The 12,782-nt window shown below is 42.6% G+C and overlaps 1 protein-coding gene across 1 annotated transcript; it reads right to left on the bottom strand.

Annotated features, from left to right (window-relative positions):
• Positions 1–4,517: 4,517 nt before the first annotated feature.
• zgc:172323 (uncharacterized protein LOC564165 homolog) lies at positions 4,518–10,357 on the bottom strand. The gene is made up of 11 exons (XM_036215700.1): positions 9,859–10,357; positions 9,585–9,744; positions 8,683–8,832; positions 8,160–8,279; positions 7,988–8,083; positions 7,779–7,913; positions 7,583–7,693; positions 7,030–7,140; positions 6,812–6,936; positions 5,153–6,727; positions 4,518–5,003 (listed from the first exon to the last, which is right to left on the bottom strand). The coding sequence occupies exons 1-11, from the start codon at positions 10,074–10,076 to the stop codon at positions 4,910–4,912; spliced, it is 2,895 nt and encodes a 964-aa protein (XP_036071593.1). The 5' UTR covers positions 10,077–10,357; the 3' UTR covers positions 4,518–4,909.
• Positions 10,358–12,782: the final 2,425 nt, after the last annotated feature.

The following is a 12,782-nucleotide window of genomic DNA, read 5'->3' as shown; positions in this document are numbered from 1 at the left end:
CACCTCCCCATCCAGGGATGCAAGTGTGTGGCTGCAGTTTGGAGAAGATGGGAAGGAGCAGCAGAGAGGTTATGCTGGTTTGCATGGGGGGGAGCGGTCCTGAGTTTACAGCAGCAGTGAGTGGATGTGTGTGCGCGTGCGTGAGTGTGAGAGAGTTGGGCTCTCCCAGCAGCTGCGTGGAGAAGGAGAACGGAGCGGCCTGGTCACATGGACACTTTCCCTCACTCCGCCGCATAATGAAATGCTCCAAACCGGTCAAGAGACACAAAGAGCCGGGCGACCTTCCCATCCCCGAAATCCAATTTGTCAAGGCCAAAGAAAAGAGAGTGCGGAATCAAAGGTCCAGAGCGGCCATTAATCCTCAGCATGTGGCTTTGTCCTCCAGACAGTTCCGATATTTTAACTGACAAATCCACTGTATAATTTCTCCATAAATCCTCTGCCTTCTCTATTCTTCCCCTTCAGCCCGGAGTTTGGAAATCAGGGGCTACTTTAAATCTACTTGGCTGGCATTCTTGAGGCTCTGCGTACTTCAAAGGGCCCCTGCTCTCCCTCCTCCCTTTTTTGTCCTTAGTTTAACAAAAGGAGCAGGAAAGTTGGAGGACTTGTTAACTTCTATTGACTCTCGGCGTGTGCCGGGCTCAGATCGGGCAGGTACTGAAGGAGGGAGAGCCAGCAGCAGCAGGAGGAGCAGCAGGAGGAGAGACGCAGCGAGAAAAACAACATCAGCATCTTCCCAGCGCGCGCGCACACTTGTGGGCTTTCATTTCGAACATTCAACATGTTCATTTAGCAAGTACTTGAAAAGAAAACGGAGCACAGACAAATCTTTAGTCATTTTTACGCATGTATTAAATATGAATACAAAAAATAAAATAAACATAATTTATAGTAAAATTATGTTTTATTAATATTTATTATATATATATATTTTAATATTTGCGCATGTATGCAATATTTCTGTGTTTTTTTTATTCCCCCAAATACCTAAAAAAAATAATAATAATAATCTATCAACGTTGAATCCATGCAGACACTTCGATCTGGGTGATGCGCTAGAGTCGATCACGCGCGCTTTCAATGGACGTGATCGAGAGGGAGAGTCCGGTGATCTCTGAGGAGCAGGTTGCACGAGGCCGTCTGGAGTTTTTGTTCCGAGCAGAGCGCACGAGCCTGCTGTGCACGAACACTATTTACCCCAGATTCTGACTTCGCAAAGATTAAAGGACCAATACTTGATCCAGAAAATGACCCCTCCCGCTCTAAATAAAATAAAAAATAAAAATAAAAAAGTCACAAAAAATACTACACTTAATTTTTTTTTGCGCAATTCATCAAATGAAATTGCAGCTTTGCAAACTATAATTTCTTATAGGAGCGCGCGCTGCCAACATGAGGATCCTTCTTCCTCAGGTGTCCAATGTGTACCCCACCACCTTCCCCCTCTCCCCCCCTCTTTTCAAATTGTCCTAAACGACACGCGAACAATCTCATCAATAGTTTGCGCCCGACTGCGCGGAGCGGTTATTTATTAACGCCTTGCCATTTGCGACTGGTTCCCATCCCATCCGACCCCTACGCCTCTTCTCAGACCCGCACTGCTCTCACAGTGCAATTAATTATTCTAGGAATAAGGATGGAGAGGGAGGGGGTGAGAAGAAAGGAGCTTTACTTTCAGGACGGGCTAGAAGTGGCCGGGGTTCTCCTCCGCTGTGCGTCCCGGAGCCCCGGAGAGCCGTCAAATGGCTCGGTGTCAGAGCGGAGGCAGTGTTAGGAGCAAATGGGATGGAAAATTAAATGAAATCAAATGGCCTGACCGGAGGGTATTGTCCACATTTACTTTTTAAAAGAATGAAGCTTTTAAAAAAAGACACATTAATTACATGGTAGGATCTCTCATCTGGAAGAGAATCAACAGCATTCCGCAAGTGCGCCTCTCTTAAACGAACTCCGTCTTTAATGAACTTAAATAACGACCTGAATAGAAAGAGTTTACAAGAGGAGGGAGACGGTTTTATGGGCGGTTTTGCTTATTCTTGCCATTTATTTCTTTTCAGGGTTTTAACCGTCGGGTCTCTGATTGAACTGGTTGGCCATTAATGAGCCATGAATATAGAAGAACAACCTGTCTGCAGAGCAACGCGGTAAATACAGAGAGCAATGCCCCACCAGGGATCTCCATTCAGGCTCCTTGACTGGGCTATACTTCAGGGTGCCAAAGGTTCACCGCCACCTCTCCTGCTTGGGTCTCAATGGCAGACCATTTAAGACCCCTCTGAGTTCAGCAGAAAACACATTTTTTATGTCGACCCATAAACTTTCTTTAGGGTCTATTCAGCACATTGTCCCAACGTGCCACTGATTCCCACGTCGTTTTAACACCCTTTTACATTTTTTTTACCTCTCTAAACATACAAAGTTATATAAGTTATCTTAAAACCCTATATATTTATTTTATTTAAACAAAATATGATTACGTTACATGCGTAAAAATGTATATTTCCTGTAGGAAAGACGCAAGCTGCACCGTGACCAGCTGCTTTGATGCGGGTGGGACATTAGCGACGCGTTTGAATAGTAATTATGCTTGTATGGGACTCCCACCAGATGACATGATTGGGATTTTAAGCCAGACTAATATTCAAAATCGCATTAGAGAGGAGCCGCGTAAATGGCACCTGATTCAACGCTGTTCATGCGTGATTTCATTCCCAGTGCCTCCCTTTCTCCCCCTCTCAAAGTGGGCTGCACCGCTCCTGCATTCAAAGTCTTGAAAGTTGGTGCCGGGGCTTTTCCATGCCGCGTCTCCAACGCGCCCTCTCTCGCATGAGGGCGCGCGGATAAAAAGGCGCATGACGCTGCGTGAATTGATATGTTTCGGTGTACCTTATAAATTCATACCTTTTCTCAGTCGAGCGCTTCAGAAAGAAGGTGTCAGTCAGGCTGATTCTCTCTGCTGTCCGGCGCATTTAGCGGGAGATCTATTTGAGGAGTTCATTCCTAGGCAAATGTATGCAGGCATGGCTGTGCGTGAATAGAGCAGCGTGTCAGCCGACCCTAATTGGGATTTAGCCACCCAAAGCATACGCACAAAGTGACAGAAAATCGCGGGTTTCAAAGAAAGTCACAACTTTTGGCCTTTTCTGTGAGCGCTTAAAGTGAAACAGGATCTTTCTCATGGGAGTAAGTTTGACCCAGCAGGCAGAGAGGCTTGTTTCTGCAAACTGAACGTGTGAGCAAAACAACTATGATGGCAAAGAGCGCGTTTCCAGACATGCAGCTTTGACTCCTGTTTGGAGGATTTTGCTCTGAATTCAAAGGCAACAAAATGCGTTTCTAATTTAACTAAAATAAAGTTGTTTTGAATTGAGGACAACGCAAAAATTTTTGTGCTCCCTTCTGAGAAAAGGTTGGGATTTAATCAAATCATTTTAGGAAATTTCAATGTTTGATGTTATTTTCAATTATTATTTCTGAAATTATTTATGTGTAAGAATTTTGCTACACATTTGTTACTGTCCTTTATGGATTAAAAAAAGAAGTAGGAAAACATGTTTTTCATTTGAACCTACTATGACGAATTAGGACCACACTCGATTTTATTCATTGCGGAATAAAGCACCATGGAGAGCTCCGCTTCTCAGACAAAAAATACGCGCGCGCACACAAGCGCGCACAAACGCACACTCCTTTAGAATTTATTTACGTCCACAATGTCACTGGCTTTTCCCCCTGAAGTGTCAGTCGACTCCCTATAAGGATGAAACAGAAATAAATATTCAGTTTTGCGCATTTTTCAGCTTGAGTTCGCATTAAAAATCCACGCAAACTGAAGATAATTGACTTCCAGAGTAGTTGGTGAGATGATTTTGTAGAAATATTGTGTAAAAGAGGAATAAGAATCAGAATATTTGGCTTAAATGCGATTAGTAGTGTAATTAACCCCTTGATGTCTTAATTTATTTTGATTGTTTCAGTAAATGCTAAATTAAGATAATTTTGGATCCAAAGTGGTTTGATGCACATTTGCATTAATAAGCATCAAGTGGTTAATTCCATTTTCTTGTTTTCACCTTTATTTCCTTTTATCACTTTTTTGCTAATTTTGCAATTTTATTTAGTAATCTTGAATTCATGTATTATTTTGAAAATTTCCATTAATATTAAAAAATAATAGACACTCCACCATTTCACTCTAAGTTTTCTGGTTTGTGCTTGAGTCCGTTAATAAAAAAGATTTTGTTGTACACTTTTTGTGATTTGTTGCATTTCCCCCTTTTTCTGCCCCTGAACTGAACATTGAGCGTGTTTGGCATCTCCTGGCCACATCCAATCATTCCCAATCAGCTGCAGAAGAAAAAGGTGTGGATTTGGATGGAATGAGGACAGGAAACGGCTGTAAGCTGTCACTTTCTTGCACGGGGTTTTTGACTGACCGAGTCCTCAGCGGTCTAGTCAGTGTCAGGGCGAACGCCTTGACCCTAAGGTGTCTCTGTCCTTGTCTTTCTCTTTAAATGTTTTTTTTCAACCCTTTTCCCCCCTTTTTTAGACAACAAAAGCAACTGTTTCAGTTTAGGAAAAATTTGGTTTTTGTCAAATAATCTTTTATCAACTAGAAAGCCTCAAAAACAGCTGAAAATAAAAGACAGACAAGGTAATCAAATGCTGATGGCTTTATTTGAAGCTGAAATAAGTGGGAGTGCAAGACACACAAAGGTTTAGAGAGCATGGTGTTTCAAGTGAGTTGTCTTTAAATCCAATGATTTGAGGGTTTAAGCCTTGAGCAAGGGTCACTTGGGGTGTTTGTCCAGGCCAAAGGTTGAAGGTCAGAGCCCAGACACGGGGTTTGGTCAGTGCAAAGCTCAGAGGGGCGTGGAGATTTGAGAGTGAAACGAAGTCAACGGAGAATTCATTCGGCATCAGAGTCACCTGCAGCACCAGTGATGGTGTAGGTCTGTTCCTGGTGGTCCATCTCCAGCACATCATCCTCTTTTTTAATTGTTCTGTAGAGGAGGAGAAACAGATGTTTTTTAAGATGTGAGTCCACCTTAACCCTGCTTCTCACAGAAATATCATCACAGTCTTTAAGACTCCAGGCACTTTCTAAACATGAATGTTCCATCAGGGAAAAGATACCTGGTGGTACCTTTACCTAATAAGCACTGTCCTTCTCTCCGTCAGCTCCACAGCCTGCTCTGCATAGGTTTCAATGTTGCCATCATATCCATCCGATCCAAATCCAATTCTGGCACCACTCAAGCCACCTTTGCCTCCACCAATTTTCCCCATTCCTTTAGAATCTAGTAAAGTGCTTCCATCCCCAAGGCTTTTCCCTTCACTTGTAACACCATGTCCTCTTTCAGGGTCATGACCTGTCCTTGTCAGGCCTACCATGCTGGCAGCTAAGGCTGCAGCATCACCACCTACTGCTATTCCAGTGCTGCTTACAGTGCTGCCACCTTCAGTACTGAATCCAGACGTCCCCAAATGAGCGGCAGCAGAATCAAAGCCAGCACCAGTAATAAGACTTCCAACCTGAACACCAAGACTTCCAGGTCCAACACCTAGACCTCCAGCCTGAGCACTAAGACCTCCAGCCCCAACACCAAGACTTCCAGCCTGAGCCCCCAGACCTCCAGGTCCAACACCCAGACTTCCACCCTGAACACCCAGACCTCCAGGTCCAATACCCAGACCTCCAGCCTGAGCCCCCAGACCTCCAAGTCCAACACCCAGACTTCCAGCCTGAGTGCTCAGACCTCCATCTAGATCACCAAGACCTCCAACTCCAACACCAAGATCTCCAGCCTGAGCATCCAGACCTCCAGGTCCAACACCCAGACCTCCAGCTTGAGCACCAAGACCTCCAGTCTGAGGACCCAGACCTCCAGCCCCAACACCAAGACCTCCAGCCTGAGCACCAAGACCTCCAGCCTGAGTACCAAGACCTCCAGCTTTAGGACCAAGTCCTCCAGCCTGAGTACCAAGACCTCCAGCCAGAGCATTGGAACTTCCAACCCCAATACCCAGTCCTCCAGCCTGAGCACCAAGACCTCCAGCTTGAGGACCAAGACCTCCAGCCTGAGCACCAAGACCTCCAGCTTGAGGACCAAGACCTCCAGCTTGAGGACCAAGACCTCCAGCCAAAGCTTCGGAACTTCCGGCCCCAACACCAAGACCTCCAGGCTGAGCACCCAAAGTTCCAGCAGCAAGTCCTAAACCTCCACCCTGAGACACCAAGCCTCCAGCCCCAGAGCGGACACCATCACCTTCTCCTCCAGTGCTAGTGTCAGGAACAAGGTCTCCAGAAGCCAAGCTTGCTCCTTGACGGCCGCCAGCAATACCCACACCCCCAGTCGTTGCTCTAACATCTTGGGTCCCAGCTCCGAATTCATGACTACCAGCCATGACCTCCTCGCCTACTTCAGTCGAAATATCCGTCCGGCCACTGTAACCTTGAGAATCTGTTCTATCAACAAGGCCATCGATATCGGGAGCAGCTGCCATTCCTCTCGTAGCTAGGCCTCTACTCGTTCCTCGGTCCCCCCCTACGCCTCCAACATCATCTCTGCTACGTCCCATCGGTCCCCCGCCCGTTCCACCTACACCGTCCATGCTTCCTCCACTGAGGCTCACACCAGCACCAACAGCACTCATGCTACAGCTGGTAAGAGACAAGGTTTGTATCATGCCAGAGAGCCGCAGGTCTTCCCCCTCTATCAGTTTCCTGCAAGACAAACAGAAAAATCCATGTTTTATTATTCTGTAAACGGGTGACAGTAAACTGAATTTATGGCTGCTCTTCATCTACCTGTAAGTAGTGATTTCAATCTCCAGAGCCATCTTGATATTCAGTAGTTCCTGGTACTCGCGCAGGTGCAGTGCAATTTTCCCCTTGGTGGATTTCAGCTCAAGCTGGAGGGCTTCAATTCGAGCCTGTTAGTTAAGAACATGCATCCAATAACCTAAGTTAATGAGAGGTTAGGCTCATACAGCTTAGACCTAACAACATCAACGGGTCAGTCTTACCTGCAGGTCCTCCAGTTCCTTCTTGTACTTTTCCTGCCTCTCTCGGATCTGAGCTTCAAGAGCTTCATTTTTAGTCCTCATGGAGTCCAAATCACGTTCTTTATTTTGGATCTGGGGACATTGTTTTCATTTTTTTATATTTTGTTGCACAAATTGGTTTTTAATTTTATTATTCTGTCCCCTTAAATCAGGGGTGTCAAACTCTTGGCACAGGGGCCCAAAACACGCTTTAGGTCGCGGGCCGAACAGGATAAACATTTATTGAACAGATTAAAACTACATTTTTTAAACTTTAAAAACGTAACTTTTTAACACAACTATGAATAAAAGCAGGCAAGAATATTATTCCAGAATAAATCAACTTAAACCTTAAATAACTTTCAATATTTTACTCTCTATTTTGTCAAAATTATACAAGTTAGAAATAAGTGCATGATCACATCGGGCCATTAATAACAATAAAATAAAATGATCTGGAGGGCCGGATAGAATCACCCGGAGGGCCGGATCCGGCCCCCGAGCCTTGACTTTGACACTTGCTTTAAATACTTACATCTTTTTTAGCACCAGCTATTTCCTCTCGAATGCTTCGAACCTTATCAACGTGCTTTGAAGTCTTTTGGGTTAAATCTTCAAACTTGTTTTTGTACCATGAATCCATTTCCTAAAATTGAGAAAAGCCCATTGATGAAGACTCTTTTCACAGTTTCCTTGTTCTCCTAAGTGTCATCATGCGCTCATATGTTTACCTGCAGGTTTTTGGCCGCAATGTCATCATACTGAGTTTGGATTTGCTTCAACGCAGCAGCGAGATCAGGCAGATCGAACAGACTCTGAGCTGAAACGTGAGCTGAGTAAATCTGTTTCATGAGCTCCTCGATTTCCTGTGGAGAAACAATGTTCAGGAGTCATCCAAGAGTGCGTAAACTCAACAGTAGTTTCCAGCCCCAACATGCACCTGCTGATGGATCCGCTTCAAGAACTCGATGTCAACCTCCAGCTGCTCCAGCTTCTTCTCCAAGGTGATGCGTGAGGATGTGGCTTTGTCGACATCCTAAAAACAGTAACTGTGGTTTTTTTTTTTGCATGTTACTGATAGGAAGAATAGTGAAAGAGAAAATGGCACCCACTGGACGGAAAGCTTCAATATCAAACTCGGCCTTCTTCCTCATCTCCACTGCCTCCTCATATCTGCTTTTGATTGCCTCTAGGTGAGCAGTTGTGGACTCCTTAGCAGCGAAGGAAACGTCCTGAAAACCAAGAAGCCAGAAGTAATAACCTTTCTGTTCAATTTAAAGGTGAGTGCAGGGATGTGTGAAAAATGTGGATAAGCCCCTTTTGCATTTCAGCTTCACTCCTCTGTGGGTTTGTGACAGTGCCTGCAAATGCGCAATTAAGTCATCTCATCTGTGCATAAAACATAGCTGATGACAGCTGTACTCCGCAACACCTCGGCACACTGAGGCACCTCTCTGCGTGCCTGCTGGAAATAAGCCTGTTACCAGATAGAAAACCTTGAAAACACCAAGTTGACGTCTTGTATCGTTGCTAGGCTGAATCTCGCAGATCAGTGGGGTGTAAAACATCATGCCCTACTGAGTGTGGATGTAAAAAAGAAACAGAAGAGAATGAAGCTGGGGGAATCTGCCTCACCCGCTGGATTCTCATCTGGTCGGCGATCTTTTTCAGCTCCTTCAGCTGCTGTTCATACAACAGGCGCAGACCGCTCGGCTTCTCGAAGCGGCTCTGGTAGGCTTCGATCTCTGCTTCCAGTAACTTGTTTTGCTGCTCAAGTGATCGAACCTGTAACAAAAAAAAGAACTGATCACATTTCCCTGCTTCACCTCGATGGATAGATTTATATTCCTATTATCCAACCAGATCCATCAGGCAGAATTGAATCAAATCGACCTAAACCATAAAAAAGGAGATAAATCGATAATCAATGTTGGAAAATACCATTTGTATTGAGATACAGTAAGTTTGTTTTACTATAGCATAAAAGTGCATCACAGAACACACATGTGATGAAGCAAAAACTGATCAACCATCATTCCAGTCCAATGTGTGGAAATACTTTGAATTCAGCAAAGTCATGGTACCGTACAGTGTGGTAGAATATTCTAATAATGCTTCCCTTTCATGTTGACAGACAACAGTGGGCTGAACTGCATCAAAGGTGAATTGGATCATTCAAAATGAACCAAAATGAAATCGAATCATCAACTACAAATATTTAATTGAATCATTGCTAAAATTAGAGAAACTTGAAATTGTTGTGCATTTAAAAAAAATGTTCATCATTTGTGAAAATTCAGTTACATGTTACTTAAAAAAATAGAAAGAGAAAAGTAAATAATGAAATTTTTGTCAATTTTTATCAGAGAATAACTGAAAATATACGTTATTTTGTTATATTGTGATATAAAATAATTTATATCGTGAGAAACAATTCTAACCAAAACGCCCAGCACTCTCAAAGATATAAATACAGTTTTTTTGCTACAAAACATCATAAACTGCTTTTGTATTTATGTTCTGCATTAAACTTTCACCTTGTCAATGTAAACGGCCAATCTGTCGTTGAGGACGACCATTTCCTGCCTTTCACTTGATCGAGTGCTGAGGAACTCCTGGTTCTCTGCTGCAGCTGCATCCAGATCCATGGGCCGCTCTCCGCTGGGCCCCACGCACAGCATGGCCCCCGCGCCCACTCTGTCGACACAAACTCATGCACATACATATGGAAGAACACCCAATATGAAGCAGTGTGGGGGGGGGGGGTAAAACAATGCAGCACAGTAAAAGCTGAAGTGTGGGGACACTCACCCAACTCCAGTCACCCGTGACCTGCGGGCTGCAGAGACCGTCCGCCGCCCCACTGACTCCACACGCACGGCCCCGGCCCTCGAAGAGTAGCCAGAGGAGGCATGACGGGACTCTCTCCTGGTTGGGGAAGGGCTGCACACCCTGACCTGGTAGGCTGAGCTGCTGCTGTCCTCAAAGTGACGGCGGTAGGATGAAATCCTCTCCGGGCTGTGACTCATTGCAGCTGTCTGTGTGCTCTCTGGATGTCTAAAGGGAATCTGTAGGCCGGCTCTGCCTGTTATTCACTGGGTTTCGTGGCCGTCCTCTTCTTTTTCCCTCGCTCGCAGAACCACTTTCAGGTTTTATACCCCCCAGTCCTTGGCCAGGCCGCCCACACATGAGGCAGCACCTGTGGAATCTCGAGCCCCTGCACCAAAGCAGGTTGATCAGATATGTGTCAGCAGCTTGTGAGGAGCAGAGCTGGCTTGCAGCATCCGCGTCTCCTCATCTTCTCCGGTTACACACTGTGGTCACATAGCAACCCGTCTTTTAATCTTTTTGTACTGTCCAGCAGAAAAGGGAGCAAACGGGCAGTCTCTCATGCCAGTAGGTGCAGCTCTGATGTGATCTACTCTGATGGGACAAAGGACTTTAATTGAATGTTGAGCAGAAGCTAGAGGGTGACCTGATAACGCTGCGGCTGCAAAGAGCCAAAATTTGACATAAATTAGTACTTATTAGTCTGGTCTGCTTTGGACATATTAAAACTAGACTATGCCGAAGAGGAAACTGAAACGAACTGCTTCAGAGGGGAAAAAGGATGTGCTGGATGGGGGGGATTACTGTCTGGAGTTTACGGTTGGTGTGGCACGGTGATAAGAGGTCAAATAACAAACCGTTTTCTCTGACATTTAATGGCTTTTATCACTGTGAACACTAGATACCAGCATCCTTAATTTACTTACTCATGTTTAGACTGAGAAATACAAAGATTTAAAGGTCTTCTGAGCTCAGAACATAATAAATGAAAGTCTTTTTTCAGTTATTGTTTCTCCTCCTGATGGATGAAGCGAGCTGTCATTCCTTATTGTTGACCTCACATCTGACAGCAGTGTGGCACTTTTGGAAAGAGATGGAATCGTTTCATCGTGTGAACAAACATATCTGTTCCAACCGAATTCTTTCCATTTTTCAGCCCCACAGAGCTGATCGTCAGCAGGTTATTTTCTGCTGGACTACATTTATGATGCCACGATTCCTTTGCAAAAAAAGCTTTTTGCTCTAATTTTGAAACATTTATTAGTAAATGCAAAATAATGGACGGAAGTTCTTCAAAATGGGTTCAAATGTGTTAAACAAAAGGAAGATAATAGAGAGAAAATTAAAATCTAGGGTTAAAATAAATGAGTAAACAAATAAATTAATAAAAACAATGTTTTTATTTGTTACATTTAAATAATTCAATGTTCACGGGTTCCGATTTTATATATATATATATATTAACAAAATACTTGTTTTCTAGTGTTAATTTTTGGATTTAGAAAAGATGTATTACAATCAGGATTTTAAGAAGGCAAAAAAAAAAAGAAATATATATCTACAGAGATATATATATCAAACTTAGAATAATTAGTCATAAAATTGAAATGAAAATACACAAACATCCAGATCTACTAGTAACTGATTCAATTATTACTTTGAATCAAAGACATATTAGCTATTTTGCATACAACAATGAAACTTTTAAATATTATGTTTATCAAAAGGAGACTATTATTATGGTCTGATTTTTTTTAATTTAAAAATAGGGCCGTGCATGTTGACGTATTAACACATGTAATTAACAAATTATGATTAACGCCTTAATATTTATTAACACAAATTAATTGCACCTCTCGGAGCAGCAGTGTTTCTCTTTCCCTAAGCAGTGCGATCATCCACAGCGTGCATTAAAACACTTCAGTGGGATCTTTTCCCACTATTAACATGGTTATTTGCAAAATAAATAAATATTCAATCTGTTTTTAGTACTTGAATCTTGTTATTTTTTTATTTTTATTTTTTTGCATTTTCACAAAAAGTGGACTATTTGATCTATGGTCCGGCGAGTTGTCATGTCATGTAAATTTTGTTTTGTAATTATTCACAGATATAAGTTGTCAGCAAATACTGTAAAAAAATTATAATCACAATTAATCTTGATTAATTTTTCCTCAGGTTTGCGATTAATTCGTTAATTTTTTTTAATCAAGTCCCAACCCTGTTAGAAAATAATGTTTTACTATTTTTAAAAAAATCCCTTAAATGTCATGTTTGCTGTAAATGATTAAAAAATAAAACTAAAATTAAAGCTTTCTCTCCAAAATAATAATTTGTTTTACCATCTTTCTGAAAAATTTGTTTTTTCCAATTTTGAACAAATATTTGCTTTTTACTAAAGTGGCTCAAATGCAGGTTTTAATATAAAACAAATGCTATTACAATAATACAATGATGTAGTGGATATAAAGTTGCTGATGCATTTAAATAAATTGAATGAATAAAAAGTGCAGTTATAGTATAAGTTGATGACATTTTCTCCCAGCATGCTTTGAGTGGATATGCCTGCAGACAGAAGTGTCACTAAATTGTGTACAAAAACATCCCAGATGGGGTCTGGTACGCTCTCATTAGTGTTATGTTTCTCCATACAGTTACCGCTGTGGAAGAAGGCTCTTTTCACCATGAATGAAGTCGTGTGCTTGGCTTGTAATACGCCCCCGAGGCAGGTGCATCCTTCCTGCTTATTCACTTTTGAAGATTAGTCTGCTCCACAACCATAGAGGTGTAACCGTTTTCAGTTACTTCTTTCATCTTGGGTGGCGAGAAAATTAAAAGTATGTTCCTTAGATTATATATTTATTTTATTTATAAAGATTGCTGGTGATTTTTCATGATAATCCTAT

Source organism: Oryzias melastigma, linkage group LG16, assembly GCF_002922805.2.
Source record: "Oryzias melastigma strain HK-1 linkage group LG16, ASM292280v2, whole genome shotgun sequence".
Classification (NCBI taxonomy): Eukaryota; Metazoa; Chordata; class Actinopteri; order Beloniformes; family Adrianichthyidae; genus Oryzias; species Oryzias melastigma.
This window is presented reverse-complemented; position numbering and strand designations above follow the sequence as displayed.

What these genes read in the sequence shown, in the direction of transcription:
- zgc:172323 (XM_036215700.1), bottom strand. Translation starts at nt 10,076, where the DNA reads ATGAGTCACAGCCCGGAGAGGATTTCATCCTACCGCCGTCACTTTGAG. An exon ending in ATATTGAAGCTTTCCGTCCA is followed by an intron (nt 8,084 to 8,159) that starts GTGGGTGCCATT and finishes TACTGTTTTTAG; the next exon opens with GATGTCGACAAAGCCACATC. An exon ending in TGAAGCGGATCCATCAGCAG is followed by an intron (nt 7,914 to 7,987) that starts GTGCATGTTGGG and finishes GTTTCTCCACAG; the next exon opens with GAAATCGAGGAGCTCATGAA.